The sequence below is a fragment of the Salarias fasciatus genome, chromosome 14, assembly GCF_902148845.1.
Source record: "Salarias fasciatus chromosome 14, fSalaFa1.1, whole genome shotgun sequence".
NCBI classification, from domain to species: domain Eukaryota; kingdom Metazoa; phylum Chordata; class Actinopteri; order Blenniiformes; family Blenniidae; genus Salarias; species Salarias fasciatus.
In genome coordinates this window covers 40,931,065-40,947,707 of record NC_043758.1, presented here as the reverse complement: position 1 = coordinate 40,947,707, position 16,643 = coordinate 40,931,065, and the positions used below count along the sequence as shown (strand labels likewise).

Here is a 16,643-nt window from a genome sequence, read left to right as displayed (position 1 = left end):
AGCCGTGCACGCCTGGAGAAGAGGTCGCGCTCGCACGCTTACACGTTTCCTGGGAGAAGCTGGAGAGCCGGGCGGATGGTCTGGCGCATGGCGTTGTTCAAAAAATGAGTAACAGACGTTTGGCTTCGTGTTTTTGAGAAAATCCTGTTACACCTTTAATAGCTTCAACTTTTAAACTGCAACAGAGATTTTCTTATAGATTTAAACAAAGTTACTTCAACCAGGAAAAAAATAAAAGTGCTCAGAATTACTAAGGTTAAGTACAGATAGGGCGGCTGTGGTTCAGTGGGGACAGCAGTCGCTCCACAATCGGGAGGTTGTGAGTTCGATTCCCATCTCCCCCTATCTGCATGTCGAAGTGCCCTTGGGGAAGACACTGAATTGCCCCTACTGATGTCGCTTTGGACAAAAGCGTCTGCTAAATGAAATTGTAGAAGTACAGAATTACTTAAGGTTGTAGTGATTATGGTGACACTGCAGCGAATCCCTCTACTGTTTTTTTTTTTTGTGGTGTTTGTCTTCACTGTTGCAGCGTCTTGTAAATTGTAGACGGCCCCTTAACCCCGAAGCACCACCGGCTGCTAATCGAAAACAATATTGCTTCTCAATCAATCAATCAATCAATTTATTTTTGTATAGCCCAGTATCACAACAACAGTTGCCTCAGAGGCTTCAAGATGTTACATTGGTCGGTAAAAGTAAAAACAGTGAATAAGCAGGTAATAAGGTAATATGTCAATATTTACAGTAATGAGACAAAACGAAGCAACCACCGCCTTCGACCTTCACATCCGGCAAGAAAAAACTCCAAAAACCCAGTGGGAAAAGAAGAAATCTTGGGGAGAACCACAGTATGGAGGGATCCCTCTCCCAGGGACGGACAGCTTTGGCAACAGCTAGCATGAGACAATAAGAAGTAAAGCCTGGGACTATGTTGAGGACAGTCCGTTGGACGGTCCAGCACAAGAACCACGGATCCCAGCAGTAGAACCGAAGCCAGTCCGTGGGCAGGATCGACAGGAGTGTCCTCCCGGTCCGGACGGAGCTTGTTCGTAGGCCCTCGTAATAGTGGAGTCAGCAACTGAAACTGGAGAAGACTCCCCCTCGAAGGGGGGGACAGCAGGTGAAAAGCAATGAACGGACTAAAGGGAAGAACATTCAGACATTAGAGGACAGGGCTCAGTGCACCGTACTTCCCACAGCATTCTAGCTCCTAGGGCAGCTTTGTGGATACTTAACTGTTTAAACTAGTATTTAGTTAGTATAGTTTAGTTTAGTTAAATTTAGTTTAGTTTAATTTTGTTTAGTGTAGTTTGGTTTAGTTTAGTTAAGTTTAGTTTGGTTTGGTTTGGTTTGGTTTGGTTTGGTTTGGTTTGGTTTAGTTTAGTTTAGTTTAGAGTCCCTGGCTGACCTGATCATAGGCTGCATCGAAGAGAAACGTCTTGAGCCTAACCTTAAATGTGGAGACTGTGTCTGCCTCTTTGACACCACTTGGAAGCTGGTTCCATAAAAACGGTGCCTGATAGCTAAAGGCTCTTCCACCTAATGTCCATTTAGAGACTCTAGGAGTCACCAGTAACCCTGCATTTTGAGAGCGGAGTGCTCTGATTGGTTGATAAGGCGTTAAAGCATCTTGGAGATAGGTTGGAGCCATCCCATTTAGGATTTTGTAAGTGAGGAGAAGGATTTTAAATCTAACTCTAAACTCGACAGGAAGCCAGTGAAGAGATTTTAGAACGGGAGTAATGTGTTCACGTCTTCTAGTTCCAGTTAATAATCTGGCGGCCGCATTTTGAACCAACTGAAAGTTTTTTAATGCACTTTTTTGGGCAGGCTGCGAGAAGGGAGTTGCAGTAGTCCAGTCTAGTAGAAACAAATGCATGGATGAGTTTTTCTGCATCGCTTCTAGGTAGAATGTTTCTTATTTTAGCTATGTTGTGCAAGTGGAAATATGCTGTTTTACAAGCCAGGTTGATGTGTGCTTTAAAGGAGATATCCTGATCAAATAAGACCCCGAGGTTCCTCACAGTAGAGGAGGAGGATACACTGACGTTATCTAAGGTGATAATCTGTTTGGATAGACACTCTCTCAGTTTATGGGGGCCTAGTATAATGACCTCTGATCCGCATAACAATGAAAATTGATATCGTGACTTCTAATTATGTTCCCTAAAGGAAGCATATATAACAGAAATAAAATTGGCCCGAGCACGGACCCTTGAGGAACCCCATAACTGACCTGGGAGCACGGTGAGGACTGTTGGTTAACGTGAACAAATTGGTACCTATTAGATAAATAGGATTTGAACCAGCAGAGGGCTTTTCCTCTGATGCCGACCTCACATTCTAACCTCTGCAGGAGAATATTGTGGTCGATTGTATCAAAAGCTGCACTGAGGTCTAGGAGAACCAGGATTGAGACTAGACCTGCGTCAGCCGCCAATAGCAAGTCATTAGTGACTTTAACTAACGCAGTCTCAGTGCTGTGATAAGCTCTATATCCTGACTGAAATTTCTCAAATAAACTATTGTCCTGTAGGTGGCGGTAAAGCTGTTTAACCACAACTTTTTCCAGGACTTTTGAAATAAAAGGCAGATTTGATATCGGTCTGTAGTTGGCTAGAATATCAGGATCGAGATTAGGTTTTTTCAGCAGTGGTTTGATTACTGCAAATTTAAATGACTGTGGCACATAGCCATTTTCTAGAGATGTATTTATTATAGTTATGATCGTATTTAAGATAACTGGAAGAATATCTTTGAAAAGCTTAGTTGGAATTGGATCTAGGAGACAGGTCGAGGTTTTAGAAGACATTACAATCGAAGTAATCTCAGCCTCATTTACTAATGAGAAACTATCTAGTATTTCAGGTATTTCAGGTGGAGGCAGTCGCTGGATTCCCTGAGCTTGATCTGAGGAAAGCGCTTCACTGATTTTACCTCTGATGGTTATGATTTTATCATTAAAGAATTTAAGAAAGTCATGGCAGTTTAAAGATTCTGGGATTACTGGTTCCACTACAGTATGACTGTTTGTCAGTCTGGCTACAGTGTTGAATAGAAACCGAGGGTTATTTTTGTTTATTTCTATTAAACAAGAGTAATATAATGTCTTGGCTTTAAAAAGAATTTGTTTATAGCTTAGCAAGCTACATTTCCAAGCCTTCAGAGATTGTTCTGATTTAGATTTACGCCACAGTCTTTTTAATTGCCGAGTTTTTTGTTTGAGAACACGGGTTTCAGAATTAAACCATGGAGCAACGCGCCTGGGTCGATTGGTTTTCAGCTGCAACGGGGCCACTACGTCAAGGGCAGATTTTAGTGAGTGCATAGCACTGTCAACAAACTGATCACTATTATCACCACTGGTCAATAAGCTCATTTCTGTGAGTTCACAAGATAATGCAGCAAATGCAGGCTGGATCAATTCTTTGTACCGAGCCACAGATTTTTCAGATAATGTCCGTATCAGCTGAATTTGATCTTTTTGAGCAGAGTAGTCTTCAATCAAAACCTGAAAAGTAATTAAAAAATGGTCTGAGAGTATGGGGTTCTGAGGGAGAACATTTAGGTCCCTGACCTCTATCCCATATGTTAAGACCAGATCCAGGGTGTGCTTGTGACTATGAGTGGATTCATCAACATTTTGAGTGAAACCGATACTATCTAATACTGCAATAAACGCATTACTCAAACTGTCACCAGAATCATCCACATGGATGTTAAAGTCACCTATTATAAGGATCTTGTTATGAGTCAATACTATATTGCTTAAAAACTCAGAACTCAGTTAAAAAGTCAGAGTAAGGACCAGGAGGTCGATACACAATAATTAATAGCACAGCTTTTTGATTCTTCCAATTTGGACAAGTAAGCGTTAGTATTAAGCTTTCAAAAGAGTTGAATTTAACATTAGTTTTGGGTTTAAGAAGAAGACTGGAGTGCGATATCACTGCCACACCTCCACCTCGACCTGTTGATCTAGCTGTTTGGAAATTAACATAGGTTGGAGGGGTACATTCATTGAGCCTCACATAGTCATCTTGCTGGAGCCAAGTTTCTGTTAGAGCAAGGAGATCAATGTTATTGTCACCGATAAGGTCATTAACTAACAGAGATTTAGTGGAGATTGCTCTAATGTTTAGTAGACCACATTTTATGTATTTCCTACTGGAAAAGTTATTCTGTCTCGTACACGTGTTGAGCTTTTTACCCATTGACTTTTTTCTAATGCTTTGAGCACTATGGACAGACTCAGTCTCTGTTAGCCTAGGTAAACCTCCATGCTTGACTTGTAAAAATCCGGGAGCAGGATTAGTGACAGGATCAACAAGATCAACAGAGGAGCGTTCTACACGACTGCTCTGCGCCCAGGGCTTCATAGACAGATACTTTTAATGAAAATGAGCTTGTAGCCTGTCGTCCAGCTCACAGCGATGGGATGGAGGCGCCCTTTGTTACTTTGCCACTGACGTTTTGTTAACGAGTTATTGAGACCGAAAGTCCGCATCCGTCTGTTCAGTGAATGATATACCTAATTCGTGGCCACGAATAACTATTTCGTGCGCATGATTTATTATTTCGTGGCCACAGATTAGCTTGTGGAAGCTTATTCAGTCGCGTTTACATCACGAGTTCTCATTTTGGAGCTCAAACTTACCGCGGTGGAGCTTCGCTTGTAGCATGAACTGAGGATGGCCAGCTGTGGTGCGTGCTGAGTACGTGGTCACTCTCTTGCAGCTTCGTTTGGTTCGTTCCAAAGTCTGGGCCCAGCAACAGAAAACACCCGGTCTCCCCAGTGTTTGTATCGGGCTCCAGGGACTTCCAGCAGAGCTGAACTGATGGCCTCAAAGCTCTGTTTGGATTGAGAACTTTCAGAAGCTCTGTCAGGTATGGGGGAGTGAGGCTGTAAAGTCCTTTAAAAACAAAAAGTGAGATTTTAAAATCAACTCTGAAAGTGACTGGAAGCCAATGCAGTGATGAGAGAACCGGGGTGATGTGCTGACGGCGAGGCGTGTCTGTTCAGAAACCAGCTGCAGCGTTTTGCAGCAGTTGGAGGCGATTCGGGCGAGACGGGGACGCTCCGATGAAAGCGCGTTGCAATAGTCTGTTCTGGAGCTGACAAAAGCAGGGATTGTCTTTTCCAGGTCAGAGCGGTTTAAAAATGGCTTCACCTTGGTTAGGAGACGCAACTGATAAAAACTCGCTCGGACCACGCTGTCACTCTGTTTGTCAAATCTAAAATCACAGTCAGAAAGAACACCGAGATTTCTTACAGTGGGTTTAAAATGATCAGACATCACACCAAAGTCTCCAGGCGAGGAGTCACCAAATAAGATGCAGTCTGTTTTTGCTTCATTGAGATGAAGGAAATTCTGACATAACCACTGTTTTATGTCAGACATGCAGCCCATCACTGGTTTGACAGCATCACTCCTATGTGAGGACACAGGCAGATAAACTTGCAGGTCATCTGCGTAACAGTGAAATGATCATTTGTGGTGCACAATTATTGATCCCAAAGGCAACATGTAGACAGAAAACAAAATAGGACCCAAAATAGAGCCCTGAGGCACTCCACAGGTTGAGGGGGCAACAGAAGAACAGAAGAGGACAAATTGCCGATCCTAACAGAGAAGCTTCTGTTTGATAAGTAGGATTTAAACCATTTTAACACAGTACCACGAATACCACCATCTCAAGGCGTGACAAAAGAATACTGTGATCAATACTGTCAAATGCTGCCGTTAGATCTGAGAGTACTAAAGCAACAGGACATTTAGCGTCAACAGGGAGGGCGATATCATTGTGAACCTTCAACAGGGCAGACTCTGTGCTGTGTCTTGACCTAAAACCAGACTGAAATTTCTCGAGAATAGAGTTACGATCTAGAAACACATGGAGCTGTGTAAAAAACAACTTTCTCAAGAACCTTTGAAATAAAAGACGAATTTGATGCTGGTCTAAAGTTAGATAAGATACTAGAATCAAGCTGAGGCTTTTTTAGCAGAGGTCTGACAACAGCATGCTTAAAAGCATCAGGGACACATCCAGAGTTGAGAGAAGTATTGATTAAGATCAGGAGGGAGGGCCCCACAGTGTTAAAAGCCTCCTTCAGCAGTTTGGTTGGGAAGGTGTCCAAAGAGCAGCTGGTGGTCCTCATACCGCTTACAATGTCTGTGAGGGACAGAATGAAGATTGCTGAGTATGAGCCCGTCAAATCGGCCTGGTCTGAACAGTTACCACTGCTGCTCAGGGCTCTCACAGACTTCACTTTGTCCACGAAGAAGTGCAGAAAGTCCTCGCAGGCAGAAACAGTGGCGTCCATTAGAGATGATGTATGAGGGCTCACCACAGAGCTGATGGTACTGAACAACACTCCAGGACAGTGACCACTTGCAGAAATAATATTGGACAGGTATTGGGACTTTGCCTCTGTCGCTGCCCTCTGGTACTGGGTGAGACTATCCCTCAGCATCTGGAGTTTGTCCTTTTTCCATGGTCTTTCGGCCTGGCGGCAGCGCTGTCTCAGGGCCCGTGGAGAGTCATTCAACCAGGGCTATAATGCAGGGTATCTTGAGGAACCCCAAACATCCACTGCACGACACAGTCGCAGCTCAAAAGAGTGACCGGAGTAACAGACTCCTGTGATTGTGCTGCAGAACCGAGCGCTTCAAGAGGTCGTTCATCCCCTCAGCAATCAGGCTGTATAACAGATGTGCCTGAGTCGAACCGAGTACACTATGAGCACTTTAGCACTATTTTATTGTACTTTTGTTATTTATTTGCGTGCGAATGATTTGTGTGTGCTGCTGGACACCTGAATTTCTCCGTTTGGGAGATTAATAAAGTTTTATCTATCTATCTATCTATCTATCTATCTATCTATCTATCTATCTATCTATCTATCTATCTATCTATCTATCTATCTATCTATCTATCTATCTAACCAAGGTCAGCTCTTGGTCTGGAGGACCGACACTTGAAGGGAGCTATTAAATCGAAAGTGCTGGTGCAAGTGGAGTAGAAAGAAGACAACAGGCTATCCGGATTAATATTACAGAAACAGCAAGCTCCATGTCCATGAAAGCAGCCGCTAACTCCCCTGCCGTTGAAGAGGTAATTATCCGACGGGAAGAGGCGGGGCCAGAGGTGGAGGGACGAGAACATCAAAGATGACAATCGAATGATCGGAGATGGGCAGGTCTGATATTTCCACGAGACACAGGCAAACCATAGGAAATTATCATATTCAGCGTGTGCCCACCTTTATGTGTGGGCCCATTCACAGACTGAGTTAGATCAAAAGATGATAGTAGGCTTTTGAAATCATCTACCTGCTGATTGGACGGGCAACAGACGAGTATGTTAAAATCTCCACAAATCAGGATGTGTTCATATTTGGGTGCAACTTCTGCTAAAAATTCAGAGAATTCCTGGATAAAAACCCTGTTGTATTTCGGAGGTCGATATACAACAGCACACAAGATTGGAGAAACAAGGTCCGATATAAATAACTGCACTTCAAATGAGGAAGAATTATTTACATGCAGATGCTTGCATGCAAAGTTATCCCTAAAAACCGTGGCCAGGCCCCCTCCAGTAGACGCCCGCAGGGTGCTGAGAAAAGAGCAGCAAGGTGGGAGGAGCTCCGCAAAAAGACTGTCGTCTTCATGTTTTATCCAGGTTTCAGTCAACAAGAGGAAATCCAACCTGCGGCTCGTGAAGAAGTCCTTTAAGTTGTAGGTCTTCTTTGAGAGAGACCTCGTGTTGAAGAGAGCAAAGCGCAGCGTGGAGCGGCCTTTCTGCTCAGAACCAAGAGCAACGGGATGAAGGTTTTCCTGCACGGAGCCTCGCCAACAGACGCTGATACACCGCGGGCAGCTGAGTTGTCCATAATCCACGGCGGGGACAGGTGACCGGAGCCACCAGACCTCCAAGGAGCGCCGCACGGTGAGGCTGAGGTATCTGGGAGGGATCCGCGTGACAGGGTTGCACGCCGAAGACCGTGCCAGGTAAGTCCTTAGACGAACAAGCACACCACCTCTTCTGCCCCGCTTTCTGCTGCGGCGTTTTTGTGGCAGCGGAACGGGTCGGTGCTGCAGATAGTGAGGCAGAGACGCCAAGAATGGTGGTAGTGTCTTTGATTGATCGCTGCAGCCAGAGATTGCGAACTTTGTCACGGAATCACGAATATCCAGAAGGGTCTGGCGATCATACAGCAGTAGTGGTGACACACGTTCAATAAAAACAGCTGTAAACCTATTGTGAGGGAATCAAAGCAGTGGACCAGTGAAGCAGTGGAAACTCTTCAGGAGGGTTGTTACTGCACAGATTGGGATGTTTTCAGGACTGCTACCACTAATAGGGAACATGAGCTGGGATTAGACCGTCGTGAGACAGGTTAGTTTTACCCTACTGATGATGTGCTGTTGCAATAGTCATCCTGCGGTTCTGTGGATGAGTTTACAGAAGCTGTGACGTCCTACATCAGCTTCTGTGGGGACAGCTGCATCCCATCACACATCAGGGTGAGTTACGACGACAAACCCTGGGTCACAGCAGGACTCAGATGGCTCAGGTCAGAAAAAAAAGAGTGCAAGGAGTCCAGGAGTGCAAACAAAGATAGGGGTGAGGCGTACAGACAAGATGGTGGCTGGCCCCTCCCTCCCTGGTCACCAACTCTTTCAAACTCTCCCCTCTGGAAAGAGGTTTCGGGCCACCAGGGACCAGACCTCTGGTCCCCACTGCCACCACTCTGATGAACAAGGCCTCAGTGCATCACTGACAATAACTACACCACTCCCTTTGTAATTTATGTCAATTATGTAGATCCTCATCATATTTACTGTGTTATATCTTTCTCTCTTCCCCTCTTTTTATATTTTATACTTGTGCCTTTTAAATCTGTTTTTTCTTTTTTCTGTGTTTGCACTAACACCAAAACAAATTCCTTGTATAGGCCACTATACTTGGCAGGTTAGTTATTTCTGATTCTGACAGCAGCTAAGGTGAACAGGAACATGGAACAACACCTGAGCAGAACCCAGAAAGGACCTGGCAACAACAGCAGAGGAGCCAGGCAGGTACTGGTCCACAGGGCGACTGAACAAGACTGTAAGACCAGAACCACCAACCTGAGCCCTGCCTGGACTGATTATAGAAAGCCTCTGACTCAGTGCTGCACACATGGATCCTGGAGGGTCTGGAACTGTACAGCATCAACAGGGAACCCAGAACCTTCCTGGAAACTCAATGAGGCTATAGAGAAAACTCTAGAAGCTACCTGGAAGCCAGTGGCAGAGAGCATCGAATGTGACATATACCAAGGAGACGCTCTGTCCCCCCTGCTGTCCTGCAGAGACCTGAACCCCTCAGCCAGACCAGCACCAAGAGTGGAGACAGGAACCGGTTCCACAGTGGAACAATCATCAGTCACTCCTCTACATGGACAACATCAAGCTGTAGCCAAGAGAGAGCGGGACATGGACTCCCTGATCCACCTCACCAGGACGTCCAGCAGGGACATGGACTCCCTGATCCCCCTCACCAGGACATCCAGCAGGGACATGGACTCCCTGATCCCCCTCACCAGGACATCCAGCAGGGACATGGACTCCCTGATCCCCCTCACCAGGACATCCAGCAGGGACATGGACTCCCTGATCCCCCTCACCAGGACATCCAGCAGGGACATGGGGACTTTCTGGGACCAGATCAGTGTGGACGGATGGTATCAAGCAGAGGGACGATGGTCCAGACTGAAGGGCTGAACTACCTGAAGACATCAGAGCTGTGGAAGAAGCTACCGATACCTGGGACACCACAAGATGAAGCAGCCCAGAGGTCAGGAGGTCACCTCTGTCTGTTTAGCAGGTTGGAGTTACCCCTTATTCTCTGGGTTCAGTTACCTCCCTTCATGAAACTGAAATCTGAGTTTCTCCGATTTCAAGGTTAACAGAGGCAGAGTTTTCACCAAACCTGCTTCATGAAATGGACCCAGATGCTGAGGATTTTAAACCTGACCCTAACCCTAAACAAACAATGAAGTGGTAGTTAAAATGTGTAGTGGTCATGAGAATTGGTGGTGATTTTGGGTTTTATTTCTTGATGACATCACTCTCTGTTGCTCTGGAAGAAACCCAGAGCAGCTTCTGAGAACAGCTGTAGTCGAGTTAAATGTTCTGAACAACTAGTTTGACATCAATAAGTTATCACGGAACCTAAACAAAACAAAGTTTATGGTTTTTGGCACCAGAAATATTAAACTTCACTCTAAAATCAAGGTAAACTCCAGTGAAATTAAAAGAGTGTATGAAAACAAATACCTTGGTGTCAAAGTTGATGATGAATAGTGGTGAATAGCTTCACCATCACCATTGATAACTCCACCTTTTCTCCCTCCCCGCAGGTCAAGAGTTTGGGTGTCGTCCTTGATGACACTCTGTCATTTAAAACTCAGATCAACAACATCACCTGATCTGCTTACTTCCATCTTCGTAACATTAATCGTCTCCGTCCCTCCCTCACTCCTGCCAGCACTGCCATTCTGGTTCACTCTCTTGTCACCTCCCGTCTTGACTATTGTAATTCACTTCTCTCCGGTCTTCCACTTAAATCCCTCCATCAACTCCAAATGGTCCAGAATGCATCAGCCCGGATTATCACCAGGACTCCCTCTTCTCACCACATCACCCCAGTTCTCCAGCAGCTTCACTGCATCCAGTCACTCACCGTATCATTTACAAAACCATTCTGTTAACATTCAAGGCGCTCCATAACCTCGCCCCTCCGCACCTCACTGATCTGCTCCACATAAACACCCCCAGCCGGTCGTTAAGATCCTCCTCATCTCTCAGTCTCACCGTCCCCCCCCCTGCAGGACCACCATGGGCTCCAGAGCCTTCAGTCGCGCTGCTCCCCGCCTCTGGAACTCCCTCCCACCTGACATCAGAAACATCAACTCATTACCCATTTTCAGATCCTCTCTCAAAACCCACCTGTTCAGACAAGCTGACTCACTTTGATCTCCAGTCCTCCTTCTGTTTTAATCCAGTAAACTTGTATTCGTAAATTAATTTTAACACTTTTTTATGTTTTAACCTATGTATTTGAAACTGTTTTTATCTTGTTTCGTTGTACCTTGAGTGTCTTGAAAGGCGCCTATAAATAAAATGTATTATTATTATTATTATTATTATTATTATTACTATTATTATTATTATTATCATGAACTATAACTGGAAACCACAGATTAACATTACATTAACAATGTCAGAAATAAAATATCAAAAATTATTGCTGTAAAGGATGACAAGGAAAAAAATGTTGTTATACACACTTTAATGTTCCCTGTTATTCCTGATCATGACTTACTGAGTGGAGATCTATCTGGGGGAACATTTATAAAACACACTGTTTAATTTTTCAAGTTACAAAAAAAGGCCATCAGAATAAAAACCCAATCCCACCTTGAACCAACAAACTTTTTTTTTATTGAATTTAAAACCCACGACAACATTGTAGGATTAAGTTGCATTCAGAACAGCACAGATAATGTACAAGATACAAAATGATTTGTTTTACTGCAGAAGCTGTCTGACATCTGAGAGAGTGGCTCTAATCTGAGAGAGCGGCTCTAATCTGAGAGAGCGGCTCTAATCTGAGAGAGCGGCTCTAATCTGAGAGAGCGGCTCTAAACTGAGAGAGCGGCTCTAATCTGAGAGAGCGGCTCTAATCTGAGAGAGCGGCTCTAATCTGAGAGAGCGGCTCTAATCTGAGAGAGAGTGGCTCTAATCTGAGAGAGCGGCTCTAATCTGAGAGAGCGGCTCTAATCTGAGAGAGCGGCTCTAATCTGAGAGAGTGGCTCTAATCTGAGAAGCGGCTCTAATCTGAGAGAGTGGCTCTAATCTGAGAGAGCGGCTCTAATCTGAGAGAGCGGGTCTAATCTGAGAGAGCGGCTCTAATCTGAGAGAGAGTGGCTCTAATCTGAGAGAGCGGCTCTAATCTGAGAGAGCGGCTCTAATCTGAGAGAGCGGCTCTAATCTGAGAGAGTGGCTCTAATCTGAGAAGCGGCTCTAATCTGAGAGAGTGGCTCTAATCTGAGAGAGCGGCTCTAATCTGAGAGAGCGGCTCTAATCTGAGAGAGCGGCTCTAATCTGAGAGAGTGGCTCTAATCTGAGAGAGCGGCTCTAATCTGAGAGAGAGTGGCTCTAATCTGAGAGAGCGGCTCTAATCTGAGAGAGCGGCTCTAATCTGAGAGAGCGGCTCTAATCTGAGAGAGCGGCTCTAATCTGAGAGAGAGTGGCTCTAATCTGAGAGAGCGGCTCTAATCTGAGAGAGCGGCTCTAATCTGAGAGAGTGGCTCTAATCTGAGAAGCGGCTCTAATCTGAGAGAGTGGCTCTAATCTGAGAGAGCGGCTCTAATCTGAGAGAGCGGCTCTAATCTGAGAGAGCGGGTCTAATCTGAGAGAGCGGCTCTAATCTGAGAGAGCGGCTCTAATCTGAGAGAGCGGCTCTAATCTGAGAGAGCGGGTCTAATCTGAGAGAGCGGCTCTAATCTGAGAGAGAGGCTCTAATCTGAGAGAGCGGCTCTAATCTGAGAGAGCGGCTCTAATCTGAGAGAGCGGCTCTAATCTGAGAGAGCAGTTCTAATCTGAGAGATTCAAGATTCAAGATTCAAGAAAACTTTATTGTCATCCCAGTTCACATTAACATGTTTGTGGCACGAAAAGGGGGTACTCGGGTCCCGGGTCAGAAGCCTAACTCTCAGAGTAACGGATACTAATAATAATAAAAAAAATAAATAAATAAATAAAAATAAATAAATAAATAAATAATAATAAAAGTATTGCAGACAGTGTTCCAAGAGCAGTAACCTGGTGTGCAAAGTGTCCAGTGCTGAGTGATAGCAGGGTCTCTCTAGTGCGGAGTAGGAGCCTCGAGAGCATGACTGGAGTTCAGCAGTCTGACAGCTTCCGGAAAGAAGCTGTTCCTGAGTCTGGTGGTTCTGCTCTGCTCCTCAGCTCCTTCCTGAGGGGAGGGGCTGAAACAGGCTGTGTGCCGGATGAGTGGTGTCTTTGAAGAGCCCCCCCCCCTGCAACGTGAAGAGTAGAGGTCCGAGATGGTGGGTAAGCTGCTCCCAACAGTTCTTTGTGCAGCCTTCACCACCCTCTGCAGAGTCTTCCTCTCAGTAGCAGTGCACTGAGAAGAAGACTCTGCAGAGGGTGGTGAAGGCTGCACAAAGAAGAGAGAGCAGCTCTAATCTGAGAGAGCGACTCCAATCTGAGAGAGCGGCTCCAATCTGAGAGAGCGGCTCTAATCTGAGAGAGCGGCTCTAATCTGAGAGAGCGGCTCTAATCTGAGAAGCGGCTCTAATCTGAGAGAGCGGCTCTAATCTGAGAGAGTGGCTCTAATCTGAGAGAGCGGCTCTAATCTGAGAGAGCGGCTCTAATCTGAGAGAGAGTGGCTCTAATCTGAGAGAGCGGCTCTAATCTGAGAGAGTGGCTCTAATCTGAGAGAGCGGCTCTAATCTGAGAGAGAGTGGCTCTAATCTGAGAGAGTGGCTCTAATCTGAGAAGCGGCTCTAATCTGAGAGAGTGGCTCTAATCTGAGAGAGCGGCTCTAATCTGAGAGAGAGTGGCTCTAATCTGAGAGAGCGGCTCTAATCTGAGAGAGAGTGGCTCTAATCTGAGAGAGCGGCTCCAATCTGAGAGAGCGGCTCCAATCTGAGAGAGAGTGGCTCTAATCTGAGAGAGCGGCTCAAATCTGAGAGAGCGGCTCCAATCTGAGAGAGCGGCTCTAATCTGAGAGAGCGGCTCCAATCTGAGAGAGCGGCTCTAATCTGAGAGAGCGGCTCTAATCTGAGAGAGTGGCTCTAATCTGAGAGAGAGCAGCTCTAATCTGGGAGAGCGGCTCTAATCTGAGAGAGAGCAGCTCTAATCTGAGAGAGCGGCTCCAATCTGAGAGAGCGGCTCTAATCTGAGAGAGCGGCTCCAATCTGAGAGAGCGGCTCTAATCTGAGAGAGCGGCTCTAATCTGAGAGAGTGGCTCTAATCTGAGAGAGAGCAGCTCTAATCTGGGAGAGCGGCTCTAATCTGAGAGAGCGGCTCCAATCTGAGAGAGCGGCTCTAATCTGAGAGAGCGGCTCTAATCTGGGAGAGCGGCTCTAATCTGAGAGAGCGGCTCTAATCTGGGAGAGTGGTTGTAATCTGCGGGAAACAGGACTTTACAAACAAACCAAGATGAGAACACCTATAAAGCCGAGGTGTTCTTCTGTCTCCCACTGTGAAGCTGTGAACGGCTGTGAAGAAAAACTGGAAATGTTGTTCACCTTCCTCTTTTAAGGAAGGTTTAAAATTATAGCTCTCAGAAAATATGAAATTCAGGACAAAGAGTGAGTATTTACAGTAATGTAACTGTGGATTTTACTGTGTTATTTTTGTTGTATGAAATGAAATCCTCTTCATGAATCTGCTTTGTGAAAAACTGATCTTCAAATTACTGAGTTGGGTTGTTTGCTTTTCTTTTTCTTTCACTTTCTTTGTAAAAAGGGTTAAAACATAATCAGCTTGACCTTCAGCTTTTTTAAACAGCATAATTTATTGCTTTTGAAATCAAGCTGTGTTCTCTGTAAAAAAAATATTTGAATGCTAACTGAAATAAACAAACAGAAAAATAACAGCATATTGAACTGAAATGCTAACTGTGTGATTTGGTTTGTTGCTGGAGAATGGCGATATTGTACACACCAGAAATGATTCAGACCTCACAAAACAATGGAGGTTTTTAAAGGTTCATGATCAAAATTGTGCAGAGCTCCTGCTGTGGGAACCACATTGTTAAGCCTTTTGTTAATCAGTTCATCAGTAATACAATACTGCATCATTTCTAACTGGACTGACGCCACAGAAATACACTCACTTTTCTTTGTGAATTTAATTTCATGCAATTCTAATCACAGTATCCCAACACAATGTGGCAGCAAACACACTGCAGCAACGGTACTGATGTTCGTACCCATTTCGTCAGTTTCTGGTGAGCTCACCTCGGCAGTGTGGTTCCTTGCCACTCCAGTAGGGGGAGCTGGCGTTGCGGCAGTGCAGCACCGTGGGGCCTTCCAGCTGATACCCGGTGAGGCAGGAGAAGAAGGCCTGTCCCCCAGCGTGGAGACTGCTCACCGATACGTCACCGTAGAGAGGCCGTCCAGGAAAAACACAGCTCAACAGGAAGGCTGCAGACACAGGAAGCACGGGAAAGTACGAAACGTTCAGTGAAGCTGAGCGTGAAGAAGTGTCACCACGTGACAACAATCAGTGCTGTTCAGCAATAATGTGGCTCTCGGAGTGAAGCTGGGATTTATCTAGAACTGATCTCTGATCACACCTTTTCTTTGTTATAAAGCATTTATAGAACAGAAATAATGAAAAAGCTTCAACTGGATTTCCTGATTTCAGTGAACTCACTAATCTGAGTGGACGCTATGTCTCATATAGGAAAAGAACACAGAAGTTTCCTAAAGGAAAACTGAGCCGTCTCATTCCTCACACACCAGGCTGTGTTTCATGTACTCCATACGGCGGCGGGCCGGCACAGTCTGGTCTCCCATCCGATCCAGCCTTCCACGGGCTTCCATCTTACCATCGAGTTCCTCAGTCTGAGTTACAACCCGATGTGATTCCAGCCGGACCCGGCGTCAAGGGGGGGCAGACTGCCTCGCCCCCTCAGTCAAAATATAGTATTTCATTTAAAAATTAAGTTTTCAGTCTTTTATATACTTAAAAAACAACAGCAAACTCCGCTGGCTTGCTCAGATCAATATGAAGTGTTGTGCTATTCAAAATTCTAAAAAAGAGGAGACTGCAGCTCTGCTGAAGGGGAGAGCTGCTGATTTTATCATTTTTTTTCTTACCATTACTACATGCATTTATAGTTTTCAGCCGCCCCCCCGTCCACACTGGGCTGGAGCCGGGACTGATTCCAGCACATCACATCATCGGATTGAAGTGTATGTAACGCGTAAAGAGTTTTACAAATAACATGCATTAATATTAACTTTAGTTACAGTAAAACGATTTATTTATTTTGAAACCACAGGAGGCTTCCTTTATTGATGGACCAAGATAACAAGAAAACCAACCCCTTGATCAAGTTGAGTCCTTCTGAACTTTTTGATCGGAGTCCATCTGACTTGCTGATCAGAGTGAATCCATCTGTTCTCTGGAGGAGCTGGGGGAACCTGAAACCAAGAACTTTACGGCAATGGTCCCTCTCAAGCCAAATCCAGCTTGTCTGTAAAAACCAAGCTTCCATTGTAAAATTCACAGAACCCCTAAAATCAGTCTATTTAGTGTAGAAAACGCCATCGACTGGAGGTTTGGATAATGATCACTGTCTTTTTATCTTTGCTTTCAATATTTCACCAGAAGGATAAACCCAATTAAACATTACAACTCTGGTAAAGAACTACAACAGGAAAACTGCTCTGAACTCCTGATGCCTCTTTCATTATCACCACTAAGATAAAACACTGCTCTAAACTTCATTTATTGGTTTATTCTCAGACAACCCCGACTATAAGAAAAGAACAGCTTCTACCGCGGCTCTCAGGTCGTGAGAGTCCGGCACAGAACACAGAACACAGA

The 16,643-nt window shown here is 45.1% G+C and overlaps 1 protein-coding gene across 1 annotated transcript in view; it reads right to left on the bottom strand.

The window, feature by feature from the left end:
- Positions 1-16,643, bottom strand: part of LOC115400083 (seizure protein 6 homolog) — a gene marked incomplete at its 3' end in the record, with an annotated part of 93,589 nt that overhangs the window by 56,565 nt on the left and 20,381 nt on the right. The window contains exon 3 of the mRNA XM_030107733.1: positions 15,047-15,232. Coding sequence (XP_029963593.1) covers positions 15,047-15,232 — 186 coding nt within the window. The remainder of the gene's footprint in view (positions 1-15,046; positions 15,233-16,643) is intronic.